The sequence below is a fragment of the Doryrhamphus excisus genome, linkage group LG5 (genome assembly GCF_037039965.1).
Source record: "Doryrhamphus excisus strain RoL-2023G ecotype Guam linkage group LG5, RoL_Dexc_Guam_v1.1, whole genome shotgun sequence".
In the NCBI taxonomy this organism is placed as follows: Eukaryota; Metazoa; Chordata; class Actinopteri; order Syngnathiformes; family Syngnathidae; genus Doryrhamphus; species Doryrhamphus excisus.
This window is the reverse complement of record NC_136361.1, coordinates 2,261,949-2,276,688: the sequence shown is the minus strand read 5'-3', so window position 1 is coordinate 2,276,688 and position 14,740 is coordinate 2,261,949. Positions and strand designations below refer to the sequence as shown.

General features: G+C 41.6%; 1 protein-coding gene across 2 annotated transcripts; it reads right to left on the bottom strand.

Moving 5' to 3' along the window:
• Positions 1 to 663: 663 nt before the first annotated feature.
• LOC131108432 (uncharacterized) lies at positions 664 to 14,021 on the bottom strand. Of its 2 annotated transcripts, XM_078790573.1 has the most exons (6): positions 13,811 to 13,974; positions 11,075 to 11,672; positions 10,424 to 10,500; positions 10,077 to 10,230; positions 8,358 to 8,403; positions 664 to 7,017 (listed from the first exon to the last, which is right to left on the bottom strand). In XM_078790573.1, the coding sequence occupies exons 2-6, from the start codon at positions 11,092 to 11,094 to the stop codon at positions 2,596 to 2,598; spliced, it is 4,719 nt and encodes a 1,572-aa protein (XP_078646699.1). In that variant the 5' UTR covers positions 11,095 to 11,672; positions 13,811 to 13,974; the 3' UTR covers positions 664 to 2,595. The 2 variants fall into 2 exon arrangements, with proteins under 2 accessions (XP_078646699.1, XP_057915351.2); XM_058059368.2 differs by lacking the exon at positions 11,075 to 11,672 and having other exon boundaries at positions 13,811 to 14,021.
• Between the last annotated feature and the right edge of the window lie 719 nt (positions 14,022 to 14,740).

Here is a 14,740-nt window from a genome sequence, read left to right as displayed (position 1 = left end):
ATGAAGGCTGACACTGCCCTCTCCAACCAGCAGGCGGCAGACTTTCCTAGTATAGAATGCTATAAAAGCCACGTGATCATTGTTGCTAATTATTTGATTTACAGAATAAAGCACACCACATTACAGTACACATTTGTATTACAGTAGTTTAGTACATAATTCTACATGTTCCACTGCTAGAGAAGTTGAAATGTAAACATTTTAAATGATTACTATTTTAGACATATACTGGCTTTATACTATGAAATCATTTTATTTTTAATATTTACATTTTTTTTTAATTATTTTAAATTTCAAATGAAATTATAATTTATATGTAAAATAAATGTAAATTTCCATTTATTTAATTTTAAATATAAAAATTATTTTTAAAGTTTATTTTATTATTTTTACTCTTTTTTTTAGTTTTTAAAAAATATCTACCCATCCGTCTATTGTTTGAATTTAATTTAAATTTAAATCATTTACATTTTTACCTCTGTATTATATTAAACTGTGATTTCATTGAAAAAAGTATAGTTACATTTTAATTATGACAATATCAGCTGTGATTATATATATATATACACACTATTTTTAACATTAATATAGCTGTTATATTTCATTCAAAGGTTTCATTCAAACAAAATGTTTTTCCAGAGACTCAATGTGAAGCTTTAGGTTTCTAAACAAAGCACTTCTTTATTGTCACCTGCACACACACACACACACACACACACACACACACACACACTGCTGCAACTTCCCATGAGAGTTTATTGTCAAGTGAAAGCCAACACGGCTGCCATTTGCATGTGTAACTTCCATAGAGCAGATCCCAAATGACATAACCACCGTGTGTTATTTCAGTTTCTGGAGGTTTGTCATGTTCTAAAGTGCACACTAAACAAACTGCTGCATGGTTGAACGACGGACGCGTCTGCACGGAATACGGGATGGACTTGACAAAAGCTGCCTGTTCCTCAGCCACTCATTGACTACTTAGCTTTGTGCACACACTGCTGCACGTTCCAAGGGATGACATGATGGAAAAAGCTCATTCGAAATCAGAGCATGTGGAGCAGCCCTGCCCGCATGATGTCAAGTCATGTCCGTCGTCTCCATGGAAACGTCTACGGGAGTAGAAAAGTGAAGGGGCAAAGTACACTAAGCACTAACATCCAGTATGTGTGACTATTTTATGATTACTGCGCTCATGAGTTTGCTCAACGGTCACCATAGCAGGCAACAAAACAGGACTCCTCCCGAAAGACCTCCTCTACTCTCCCTCGTTTATCGCTATTAATTAGTTCCAGACCCGACCATCATATGTGAATGTGTTTGAGCATAGCCACTTCTAAATAAGGGATTTGAACATTATTAGACATGAAATAACACACTTAGACACCTTTACATTCTTATTACCCAATATAGTAAACAAGAGAAAAATAAGACATATTAAGCATAAATTAATAATAAAATGGTTATATAATAAAATAATATCGACTCACATGTTAGCATTGGGATAGGCTCCAGCAGGATGGATGGATGGATGGATGGATGGATGTTAGCATTGGCAGAGTTCCATGTTGTTCTTTCTGTACTTTTTGCTGCAATTCTCATAAATGTAACATTACTGACACCTAGTGACCAGTCTGGAATTGTACATGCGTCTTGAAATCCCTTTGCATTTTACTTCATTTAGCCAGTTTTATGCTGGAAAATGTTTAATTTAAGCCAAAAGTACACACAATTTGTTTGAATGTGCATATTTTGACAAACAGGCCGTATTCAAACACAAAACAGTATTATTTACTAGTTAATATATTTTGAGTTGAATGAAAAGGTGTGGTTGGAAACATTTAATTTATTCATAAAAGTGATATATTAAAACTTTAAAATTGTCACTGTGCAAATATTAAGACAATATCAGGCACAGTGTTACGCATTTTGACAACAAATATTAAATTAGCACATATAATTCCCTAAACCATTTTACAAAAAAAAGTGGTCAAGAAAATAAACAATACAGCACCAAAAAAATAAAAAATAAATTCAAAACATGAAATTATCCTTCACCAATGGAGTTATTGCTTAGCAGCAGAAGAAACCACGGCGTATCCCACCAAAAGCACTGTTACTGTGTAGTGGCGCTACCTAGTGGGGGAGTTGGTAAATGACACTTGTCCCGAATATAAGACGATGCCTCTTTTTTCCAAGGCTTTTCCCAAAAAATTAGCATCATAACTCCTTTGTTTTTTTTTATGCATGCATGGACTTTCACTTGTACAGCGCTATAAATCCCAGAATTCAGTTAATGCATCACACGTCAAACCCGAGGGTTAAAATGACTCCACAGAAGTAAATTCCCGCATTGAAGCCATGCAGCTCTCCAAAATATGAGTGCTAAGCATTCATGTCTTTATCATAAATGTGCAGAGCAAATTGCGCATACATATTGTACATACGTCCTGTTAAAATGAATCCAGACACAAAAATCCCTCAAAGTCACTTGCTGGGACCGACGGCAGACATTCTTGTTGCAAATCTCTCCCCTTTTTCCGTACAATAAAAGCCTTGGATCATCAAGATTGAAGAGAAATCAAACTAACCGTCTCACAACTCTGTCTCCTTTTCTTCATTTTCGCTTTCTTCTAAGTAATATTCATCGTCGGTCGTCGTGTCCGAACTGCTATCCGAGGACTCCTCAAAGGTGCTGAGACTGGAGATATAACCCCGGGAGGGCAAATGCCACCTGGGGGAATGGGTGTCCAGTGGTTCTGCTGGTGGACTGGGAAAATTTGGCGAGGAAACACTGGGAGGTTTGGACATGCGTCTGGTATGCGGCGACAAAGGGGGCGTAGGAGGAGGAGTTGGGGGGCTCACTGTATCCCAGTCAAAGTGGCAAATGTTCATGCTGGGGCTCCAACGATGTGGCGATGTTGAAGCTGTGGAGGCAGCGGCGGGACACAACGGGAGTTTGGAACTCTGCTGAGCCAGACGCCTGGTCAGCGACCGAGGGAGAGATCGTGATCTGACTTTACCATCACTGGGGAAGCAGGACTCCATTTGGGTATCGAACATCGGTCCGTGATCGCATTTCGTTGAAAGCCATGGATTCAAATCCTCTTCTCCTCCATAAGCTGGTTCGGGTTCAGATAGGTCACCCACGCTCATGAACTTGGGCCCGGTGGAGATTCGTCCAGGTCTTGATGAGCGACTGGAAAGAACCGAGCTCACAGAGAACGACCTGCCTGGTTCGATGCCGTACTTTAAGTCAGCGTAGCAAGATGACAATTGTTCTTGACTCTGGATCGGACCTACACTTGGTGGACCTGTGGATGCCCGGCTTCTCCTTGAACTCACTCGACTGATTCCTTCCCCTGGCTCGCATGGCGATGAGGACTCCCTGCGGCGTTGCAGCTTTGGACTGTAGAACACATTATCGTCCGCAACATCAGGTGAGGAATACGGTGAGAGTGTGGAAAGAGAAGAAAACGGGGAGAAAGGACTCTTGGAACTCGATGTAGACTTCCGGAACGTTGTTGTATGGCTCTGACTGGGACTGGTATCCGTGCACAGAAGATACTGATTGGTTGGTCTAACTTCAACCAGGTCTGACATATGCTTTGGTTGGTCTTGGTTCACTTTAGGACTTGACTGGTCCGGCCAAATGAAGAATTCGTTTTCTGTCATGGAATTCTGTACAGATAAAGTTGGAATGATGGTGTATCTGGTCGGTTCCTGCACTTTACTGTCTTTTCTTCTCTTGTTGTCCCTCATCATGAGCTGTTGGTCCCCGTCTGAAGTTCTGGTACTCTCAATGGTGGCATCACTGGTATCGCTTAATTCACTGAAAGAAGGTGTTTCTGAAGCTCGTCTCAATTTCCACGGAAAAGCGGGATCTTCTTCAGAGCGTCGAGTGCTGAACGTTTGCTTCAGTTTGTTAAAAACCTGGTCTATTTTCTTGTTAGTCTTGTGGACTTTCTCGGATTCAGACATTGAAGGACCGGAGTTTGGCGTGCTGAGACTTTTCTTCATAACAAAACGACGTCTCTTTGGGTTCTGCTCGTTGTTGCTCTCTGCTGAAAAAAGCCGGAATTTTCCCATCATGCCGTCCTTCGCTCTTTTGTTGCAGACTTCGTCACTTACAGATCGGCTCTCGGTCGAGCTGCTGCCGCTTGAGCTGTGATTGGAACGACTCGCAGTTCCGTTTGAGTCTTCACTTGGGATCTTTGATAGATGTTGCAATGGTTCTTCCCTTGCGTTCCTTGGAGCAGCTGGATCCGTTTTGGAGCTCTGATGCTTTTGGGCGACACCATCTCGGCTTTCTTGGCTGTTCTGCTGACTCCGGCTGATATTCTTGCAGTTGTTATTGTTGATATCGTCCGCCTGTGAGACACGACTCAAGGAATTCTCTCGTGATGGAATTTTATTCTGCCGAGGAGAAGGTCTGGGTGGTTTCCTCTGCAGTGGTTTCGACGTCGTTAAGGTTGCATCTCCAACTCCATGACAAAGCAAGGCAGGATGCGAACTGTAGTTCGAATTGGCGTTTTGGAAAAGCGGTGACCTGGGAGTCGCTTTCTTAGCTTCCCCCCGGGTAGAGATGAGAGTGGAGTAAGGTGGGGGGCTGTAACGGATTTTGTACCCAGTTGAAAAATCGGGAGCTGGCGATGGATCAGTTGGCAGGAACGAAATAGCCTGCAAGGACAGGGACCTCTGAAGTCTGCGTGGAGCCGGAACTGGTCTGTCTTGATTCATGACCTCCGCCTGATCGCTGATTTGCTCGGATTTACTGGACTGATCCCGCTCTTTCAGGACCTGATCCGCAGAGTCAGACGATGAGGAGCGATACTTCCCACCTTTCCCGACCTGCAAGTTGGAAGTCTTGGGTGATGTCGTGCAGAGAGGAGTGTTTTTCGTGTTTGGACTGCTTGATCTTAAAAAAGAGAAGATGGACGGTGATCGAATAAGTCGCTGGGACCTTGAGCGAGGTAGTGGAGAAAAGGCGGGTATCTCAGTGGGTTCCGAATTCTCAGTGTCCTCCCACATGACATGCTTGACTCTCTTTCCGTGTCCTGGGAGGCTCAATCTTTTTCTCTCCTTTTCCGAGTGGTTGGTTAATATTCCTCCGACTTTGGGGCTTTTCGGTTCGGCGTCAATCGTGCTCGGACGGATCGGGTGTTTGGCAGTTTGAAGGCTTGCAGTCACTGAAGTTGGGATAGAGTCTGGGGTGCATTGACTCGCTGCAGGAACAAGGCAGGACACAGACTTTGGCTGGAGAGGCTTCGGATTGGAGGAATAGCGTCTTTCAAAACCGAGAGTTGTGGTTTGGGATGTAGAACCACAGGACAATGATGTAGTTCTGGAGATCTCAACAGAGGAACAAGGCTTTTGGTCATTGTGTGGGAGACCGCTGGAGATCGATGGAGAGTTCTGGCGTTCCGGAGAAGTGGGCGTGAGGAAGCACTGATTGTTTTTGTTCGATAATTCACTCCCATTTACTTTTAGTGAGCCATGACTTGGGAAAGACGCTTGCCCATCGGGAAAACTTGAAGACTTTTGTTGTATTTTCTTTAAACTGGATTCATACAGTTGTTTTGCTAGCTTCCCTTTGTCAATTGTATAGCCGGAATGTTTCTCTTTGACACTCTGACTTCCTCCTCGCTGTGGTTTTATCATCAGGTTTACATTGGAAACCGACTCTGCTGTGCCGTTGCTGCAATTACGGGAAATTTTATGGTTAAGACTTTGGTTGTTATTATTCAGGCTAAGAGCTGCTGGGTCACAATTATTGTTACAAAGAGGAATCAAGGGTGTGTTCGGCTTGTTTTGGAAATTGGGTGTGTCCGTGAGAACTGGAGTTGAACTGGTCTGTTGGCCAGTTTGTTGCCAACCAGACGATGAGGCCACGGGCATGTTTGAGTCATGCTGGGTTGGTTTAGATGAAGACACGTGGCTGTCCGACATCAGGTTTAATCCTATGCCCGAATCCCTCCAGTTGTGTTCCCTTCCGGATGCTCGCCGACTGAGCAGGGAAATACTTGGCTGGGTTCTGTTGGTTGTTTGCTGTAGTTTGGAAAAGGGTGTGTCATCTTTGTTGATCGGTAAAGACGAACGGAAGATTGTTTTTCCTCTTGCACTACTATCAGACAATGATGAGGAACCGACTGGTTCGGTTTCTGGCGCCTTAGGAGAAATGGATGCGGAAGAGGGAAGTGATTTAATCAGTTCTTTCCGAGGTTTGCCAAAAGGTTGAGAAAGATTTGTTGAGAAAATCTTGACATCTTGATCGGCCTTCAGCGGTATCTCAGAAGGAGCTTGGTTTGTTCGAGAGAGACTGTTTAATCGTCTTAATGACAGAAGAAGACTGCTCGTTGTTGGTTTGGAACTCATAGACGAATGTCTGACATGAGGACCGCCTTGAGGATTCCTCTTTTGTGTATTTGCATCCATGGTAGAACTTGCTTCTGCTTTCTTGATGTCTGGCCCTTTCACTTCCAACGAAACTGTTCGAACAAATTTAGTCTTTGATTCATAGCCCACATTTGGAGGACCGCTGTTAGCGGGCCAGCCTGTTGATCTTTGCCTGGTACACTGGAATGAAGCTCTCGACTGGGCTTGCGAGATGTTGAACATCTTTTCTACGCCACTTTGAGCCTCGTGAGAATGATCCGTTGAACGCGAGTCGGACCCGCCTTGTAGATTCACCAGGGTTTCCAAACTCCCGGTTGACTCGAACCTTTTGGACCGTCGAAGTCGATCAGTCCAATTTGGGGCCAGAACTGTCACCATCGCAGACGACAACATGGCTCCGCTGGAGTCAGACTGGTCCTCAGCATCGGTTTGGTCCTTGATCGTTTCTTCCAAATCGGTGAATTTGCAGACGGTCAATCTGGGCTGCGATATACTTCTGGATTCATGGCAAACTGTAAAAACCTCTTGGTCTTGCTTGACCAAAAACGGGATCTTCTCTGGTAATGGAGAATCGCTGGTTAAATCCTTTGGTGTGTCTGGAAGTGAAGTTGGTCCAATCACCTGTCAAAACAGGAAGTATTGGTAAGCCAAAAGCTTTTCTTTCTGTTTTTTTTCTTGGATTTCAATACATGGAACACCAGGGGTGTCACTAGGTTCTTAGGACGGGGGGTGTTTAGTCCCCTGGAGATGCACAAGATATGAATGTAGTAGATATTTAAAAAAAATCCAAAAAACAAATAACGAACAAGATTTAAATCTACACTGCAAAACCGCTGCTCAAGCTCGGCAACCATTCTGTCCAGTGGACAGTGATCAATGATATAATAAACATTATATTATTAATTAGCCTATTATTATTACTATAATCATTATTCTTCTTCTGATTATTACTACTACTAACAGTAGTAGTAGTAGGCTAGTATTAGCCTGCTTATTGGTTTGCCTATTAGCCTGCCTTTGCCCTATTATATGAAATTTGTCAGATAGTTTTTTTGTAAAAAAAAATCAATACATTTTTTTTTTAAAAATCAACAAAATATCTATAAAAATATCAAATTATTAATAATTATTTTTATGTATTATTAATAATTATTTAGGGAGTCTGAAGACTCTGAAGACTCCCTAAATAATGACACCACTGGGAAACACAGAAAACATACACCACAGTATCCCCTCACATTTCAGACTCCCTTCCACTTAATGATGCCCCACAGGTGCTGAAATGGGTTTTAGGCATGGAGACGTGCTTGGCTCGTGATCATGATCATGTTGGGAAAAATGCCATGCGCCCCCGTTTCCCAAAGGGAGGGAGGGGATCATGCGCTGCTTCAGAATGTCACAGTGCATGTTGGAATTCATGTTTCCCTCAATGAACTTCCCAGCACCGGCAGCCTCGTGCAACGTCAGACCATGACGCTACAACCGCCATCTTGTCAGTCAGACTGCCAGACGCAATGAAACGTTGGATGGGCTTTTATTTTCATCGATATAAGGTTGATGCCATCTTTCATCACCAACATAAACATACATACGTTTCAACAGTAGCTGCCATCGGTCCTAAATGTGACCAAAAGTTGTCACATTTGTGAGACGTTGCACCAAGAAAATTCATTTCTTACTTCCATTTATTATGTCCGACTGTTCCCAAGGTGTACCTCACTAAAATATTCAAACCTTGACAAACTGGTTGCCTGAAGGCGCATACACACCCTGTACTTTCTTTCTTATTCCTAAAACAACAATCCATCTGTGAGGCTTTTAAGAGCATAGAATTCCTGTGTTGTCATCTTTGCATCAATACAATCAGACAAAAGTCATTACGTGACTGTTGCTACAACGTAATAATAAAATAAGAAATCTCAGCGCATTATTCGCCTACCTAATACTGTACTGATGCTTACCTGATATCTGCTGCCCACAGCTTTGCTCCGCTCTGATTCATTTGAACTGGAAGAACAGGAGAAAGCAGACTATTACATGGAGATATAATAAAAGGCTATAAAAGTAATAAAGTCATCGTAATAAAACCCGTGTCGATTACACAAGACCAAAGAGCTCTCGAACGACAAGGGACTTCTGGACAGGAATGTGAAAGTTTTTGAGCGATTGGATGTCAAACATTTATCGCTGCAATGCCGAGCAACACGATGGCCGGCATTCCTCTCCTTTGGCCTTCCTTCCTCCTCGCCGCTAAACAGTTTTCGCACACTTAAGTCACACCTTGAACCCATTTAAAAAAAAAAAAAAAAAAAGCACTTAGAAGGAATGTGTGTGAGGCATAGTTGCACAAAGATCATACTGTACTATGGAGGTTCTCTCTCTCACACTAACACACACACACACACACACACACACACACACACACAGTACCAGATGTCTAAATAAGGACATGATCCACGATATGCAAGAAGTGGCAAACATCCAGTCGAAGGGCGTGTCGCTCCTCTTCCCTGGGTAATTAATATCCATTGTGATTCCTCTCTCTCTCTTTTTTAGCTACAATTACCTTTTGTCTCGCTGCCTTGCACACGCGAGGGTGGAACAACATTTGAAAACAATTCGTTTATGTTTACGACTCATTAAATGGAAGAAGTTCCCATGAAGGGCGGTGCGGTTTCTTATTATGGTTGGCGATACATATTGCCATGTAAGACGCGGGGAGGGATTGACCTGATTTACCTGCAGGAGATTTGGGTTTTTACTTTCATAAGCGCTGAGCTTATGTTTATGTTTACTGCTGTTTGTTTGTTTGTTCCTGTTCAAAATAACTTAAAAATTCTGAATAAATTGTCGGAAATTGTGTATTTTTTGAAGAATTCTTCAAACAATTATGTTAAAGATGTCTAATAATGTTAATAGCAATATTTACAAGGTGTTTTTCTATGCAAATATTACATTTCTAAATAAGGAATTCTACATCACAGAAATTCACTGACCACGGTTGCTTTGGAAGTAATTAATAGTGATAAACGAGGCATTATGGTGCAGTGGCGCTAACGATTTATTTATCTAATGCTGTTTCTCGGGCTGCACGGCGGACGAGTGGTTAGTGCACAGGCCACACAACTAGGAGATCCGAGTTCGATTCCGGGTACTCCGGTTACATTTTACATTCCAAAAACATGCTAACTTACAACATCGAACGGGGTACTGTATGCAAATTTATATAATATTAAGTGGTTAGCACGCAGGCCTCACAGCTAGGAGACCCGAGTTCAATCCCATCATCATTGCATGTTCTCCCCGTGCATGCGTGTGTTTTTTCCGGGTACTCCGGTTTCCTCCCACATTCAACCAAAAACATGCTAGTTTAATTAGCGACTCCAAATTGTCCATAGGTATGAATGTGAGTGTGAATGGTTGTTTGTCTATATGTGCCCTGTGATTGGCTGGCCACCAGTCCAGGGTGTACCCCGCCTCTCGCCCGAAGACAGCTCGTATAGGCTCCAGCACCCCCAAAGAAGATATTTGTAATATCCTTTAAGATGTACGTATCTTCCAACCAAAATCAAAGCACATCTCCAATGCTGGCTGCTCTACTGACACACAAGCATGCAAAAACGCCGCAAGGTGCGGGAAGGAGAACACCTTCCGAGTCTGACATAACATTCCATGCTCACCTACGTAGACACGAGTCTTGCTTCCTCTTGAGTCGCAGCTCGGATTTGTTGAGGTCCAGGTTGTTGGAGAGTCTTAACAGGACAAAGGAGGTGTACCTGGGCCCCCGGTCAGCATCCACCTCTCGTCTGGGTCGGTCTGATGGAATTATTAGTGCTGGAATAGATTGAGAGGAATTGATGGTTAATTATTGAGGGCAAGAGTGCTGCTCAAGGAAAACCATTTGCCGCGTCTTCCTTTCTGTTTGATCCCTGGCCACTACATTACGATTTTACACGATATCGTGAGTACATTTCAGCGATGTGGAGTCTTAAATGTTGGCAGAAGGAATCAGAAGTGTGGATTTCACCTTTGGATGTTCGCTCCCGCGTGATGGGAAGACGGCAAGAGTGCTGCAGAGGCGGAGTCTCAAGCCCATTCTCCTGTCTGCAAAGTCAAATCAGTTATAATATTCATGAAATATATACTTCCTGGGAATGTCAGGTTCTCAGACACGATCCAAGGTGTGGAAAAACAATGATGGCCGCACCAGATAATAATGCCCAGTTTGCGACACTCGTGAGGATATGGATATATTTTGTTAATTTTGAATAATCTTAAAATGTGGCGGAGATGAATGGACACACAAAAAAGTGTTCCAAAACAAACAGGAAGCCAGGCATTTGTATCTAAAGCAGACATTTTGATTTACTTTGACAAACTAGTCTTCGGGACTTGGACCAAATACGCTCAAATATAAAATAAAAAATATTTAAACGTTTGTAGTTTGTTCGTTAGTTTAATATGATGAAGACGACCCCTTGAAGGTACCTGAACCCTGACTTGCGTGGAGTTGCGATAATTCATGAACGTGTTCTTCTGTACCACATTCTTGGTGATAAAAAGCCTAAAATGCATCCCTTTTCATCCAAAACCAGTCTTCCTTGAAGAATAATTAGTCACATGACAAGAAGAACAAACCCAAAACCGCGGATTCCCTCCATGGCTGACGTTTGTTTACCGTGTCAGGTTCCTGTTCATTATTCATCTTATTAGCAGGTTACACCGTGTCACGTTATGTACATGGTGTTGACGCATTCTGTGGGGTAATTAGTCACTCTCCCACGGTGTCAGTCTTGTTGTTGCGTCCCTTTCTGCTTCTTCTTCCCCAGCCTTCTCCGTAGCGTCAATCTCTGTGCTGCATCAGCTTCCCGCTGGACTGATAAGCAGCGGTTATGTAATCTAACTGTGCTCAGGCCAAACTTTCTTTTACACACGGCAGCTCATGCACACACCCACACTCAGCACACATACGCCGGACCCACACTAACTACACAAAACGAGCATATTATGAACACAAACGGGAACCGACATGCAACACGTGGGCCTTAAACGCACCACAGCAGATTCATACATGGCTGTTTTTAATAGTTCTATTCAGTCCTTCGTGTGAGGATGTCAAACAGGAAGGGATTACAGAGATTACAGCAGCTCCCTCGTTGTCCATCATGCTCTTCAAATACGACTGGCATGACCTGACAGGAGGCGGATCATCATTCAGCGCCGGTGCCAAGATCAGGGCGACCTTTTTCATGCAGGAGTTGTGGATCCTGACGCTCCTGCAGGCCATTTGCAGCATCGCACAAAGCGTTCAGTGGACCAGCTGGGTTTACATAACTGCTGCATGTCAGATATCAATGTTTTTATTTATCATTTCTATGATTCTACTTGAATTGTCGATGTAACTACCGCACAACGATGTCGGGGGGGGGGGGGGGGGGGGGAGTGACAGCTCATAAAGGCTCCATCACAACTAAGCTTGCATGGAGTATTTACTGTATGCCTTTTTGCTTTATTTGACCATTTTGGTTGTCTTTATTCTATTTTATTTATTGTCTACATTTATTTAAAAAATTTTGTACATTTTTATTTAACTTTGTTTGTATTTTTATTTGTACAATATAGTACCATAGTAACGTAAAATCTAAAAAAATTATTTAAATTTAATACAATTTAATTTAGTGTTTTTTTTATAGAATGTGCTGGGGGGCAATAAAATAATTCAATCTAAACTATAAATACATAAAATTAAAAATCAAATATTTTTTAATTGTTTAAAATTTGGTAACATTTTAAAAATTATAATGGTATTTTTCAACATGGGAGAATAAAATAATGAGACATGTGCTGCTCATGGCCCCTAGGCCACACTTTGGACACCCCAGCAGCACATCATTATACTTCAACTGACAACAAAATGACATTTTCATCTCATATGTATAACTCCTTACACGCTTACTTCAGATGATACGTTTACGTTATTAGCGATATTAGCAATATTTATTTTGCTACAGTAAACCAAGACATTTGTACAGTATGCCTACAAAGAGGCTTCAATGTGGGGATAATCATATCTGGTTTGGTCCCGCAAGAACCCAAAAGATACTTTTGTTAACGTGACAGTGATGTATCATAATTTTACTCATGCAAATATTGCAGCCCATAAACTAATGACATGATTATTCAACTATGTGATGACCAAAGTGCGATGCACCACTGATTGTTCTACTGCAGCGTCTTCATTCTTCACTTGCTGACCAAAACATAAATAAGTACAACCTAACACGCACATTATCAGGAGGCTGCAAACTATGTCATCGTTTGTTTTCATGGCTTCCAGACTGGTGACAAATTGTTTTCTTTCACAGGCTCGTTAGGCTGCAACATTGTGTGTATGAGAGGTATGTCGGCTCACGGCTTGAGGTCCACTTGTGGGTGTGTGCTGCTTTCTGGCAACCAACACTTACATAAGAACAAGGATCCCGCCTGAACTCACAGTGTGGGTGTGTACTCGACACGGACAAACACGTAATTGAGATGTTCCAATGCTTTACACCCTAAATGTCTTTTTTGGATGCATCCAAATGGGTTGTATTGGCCTTGCCATGATTTGCAACATTAAAAAGGGCGGCAAGGGCAGAACCAGACTTGTTTTTTAAGCAGCCACGCCTTTACTTTGTCACACTTGAAGCAAACTGTAAATCCTTCAGCCTGGAAATGCAGCCAGTAGCTATGTGTATCCATGGTGATAGTCCTGTTGCACATGTGAATGTGCATGCAGTGGTACCCACACAACAACAAATTCAACCTCAACCAAATAAATGTACTGTATACTGCTTGTACCACAGGTAATAAAAAAACTGCATAGGATATATACAGTATATATATTATATGAAATTCACTGAGATTGCATTTCATTTTGAGTTAGAACCAGTCAAATTAAAGAAAAATACAATAAAATACACATATTTAAGTTCTAATGACATAACACAAAATTCCATTATAATAATGCTCATTTAAAGATCGCACGTCAAGCACAAGTTCAATGCGTCTATGCTAATAGGTTGGCCAGCAACAAGCTCTAAACTCAAACTTGAATGCTAAATAACTCTTCAGTCTTGACGCCGAATTGCTTATAATACCGATATGGATCATGTCAAAGTGTTTTTGACAGGATACTGAATAGTTCCAAGCGGTGAAGCGCAGTTGAACATTTAATCAAGCCATCTTTAAACGCAATTCAGCCCCACTAACAGCCTCGTGGTTCCAGCTCCTCATGGAGAAAATATAACACAAGAAAAATATCATCCATATATCACACAATATAAATGGCATGAAAAGGTGAAATGAGCGTCAGAATGGATTTATATTATACTAAAAAGAACATTAATAAGTGACATAAGTATTTTGGACCCACCGTGCAGTCGCTGCTTCCCTGCGTGTTTCTCCTCCAAGTGTGAGCTCCAAGTGTCCTGCGTCACTTGTTGACATTCTACTTGAACCGGTTCAGTTCCTCTCCGCGATCCAGACTGACTAGACAGTGCATCTTCAACACGGAGTGTGGAATTCCTGTTGGCAACGTGAACACAAAGAGTATCCGTCACTGCCAAGTACTCAGCAGGTCAAAGTTTCGCACCTGCTGGTCAAGTAAGGGTGGGCGATACTGTCCACTGTGGCATCGATTCGATACCGAGTGAATACAGGGCCTGTGCAATGATGACAAACCGATAATTTTTTGTATCAAAATCAAAAAATTATCAACAGTGCAAAAATAATTGGATGCCAGGTGTATCTCAAATTGAGATGGTTTATTTTCACAAGTATCTAATTTATGCTGTGTTTAAATTATTATATTGTTATATTTATATATTGGGTGAATATTTTTGTGTTATTTTATTCTAATTATCGTGATAGAAATCACAAAATCATTCAATAATGTAAAAAGATACAGTTGATACCAGTCAGTTAAAAAAGGACTTCATCAACTCTGTACTGTATGTGGTCGAACAGCGCCCTCTAACGCACATATTACAAATTACATGTTACATACTACAAATATATTACAATATTACAAATGAAATGGAAAATATAAATCAATTTATTATGAAATGAAGGCCAGGAAGCTGTAAGTTGTTGTCATTTAGTTAAATGTGCGAGTGAATTTTAAGGATTAAATTTATTACGTATTAAACAGTTTGAATGATAATGATCATGCAGTTTCAAATAATGACCACATGGGGTCAGTATTGCCCTATTTTTAAATTGGAGACGAAGTCACTGCTGTAATAGCAGCACAGTATAAAAACATAATAGAACCGGATTATGAAAATAAATAAATCATGACTTA

Coding starts and splice junctions, on each gene's coding strand:
- LOC131108432 (XM_058059368.2), bottom strand. CDS start 13,884: ATGTCAACAAGTGACGCAGGACACTTGGAGCTCACACTTGGAGGAGAA. Junction 10,501..13,810: donor AGGGAAGCAGCGACTGCACG/GTGGGTCCAAAA, acceptor TTGACTTTGCAG/ACAGGAGAATGGGCTTGAGA. Junction 8,404..10,076: donor CAAGACTCGTGTCTACGTAG/GTGAGCATGGAA, acceptor CTGTTCTTCCAG/TTCAAATGAATCAGAGCGGA.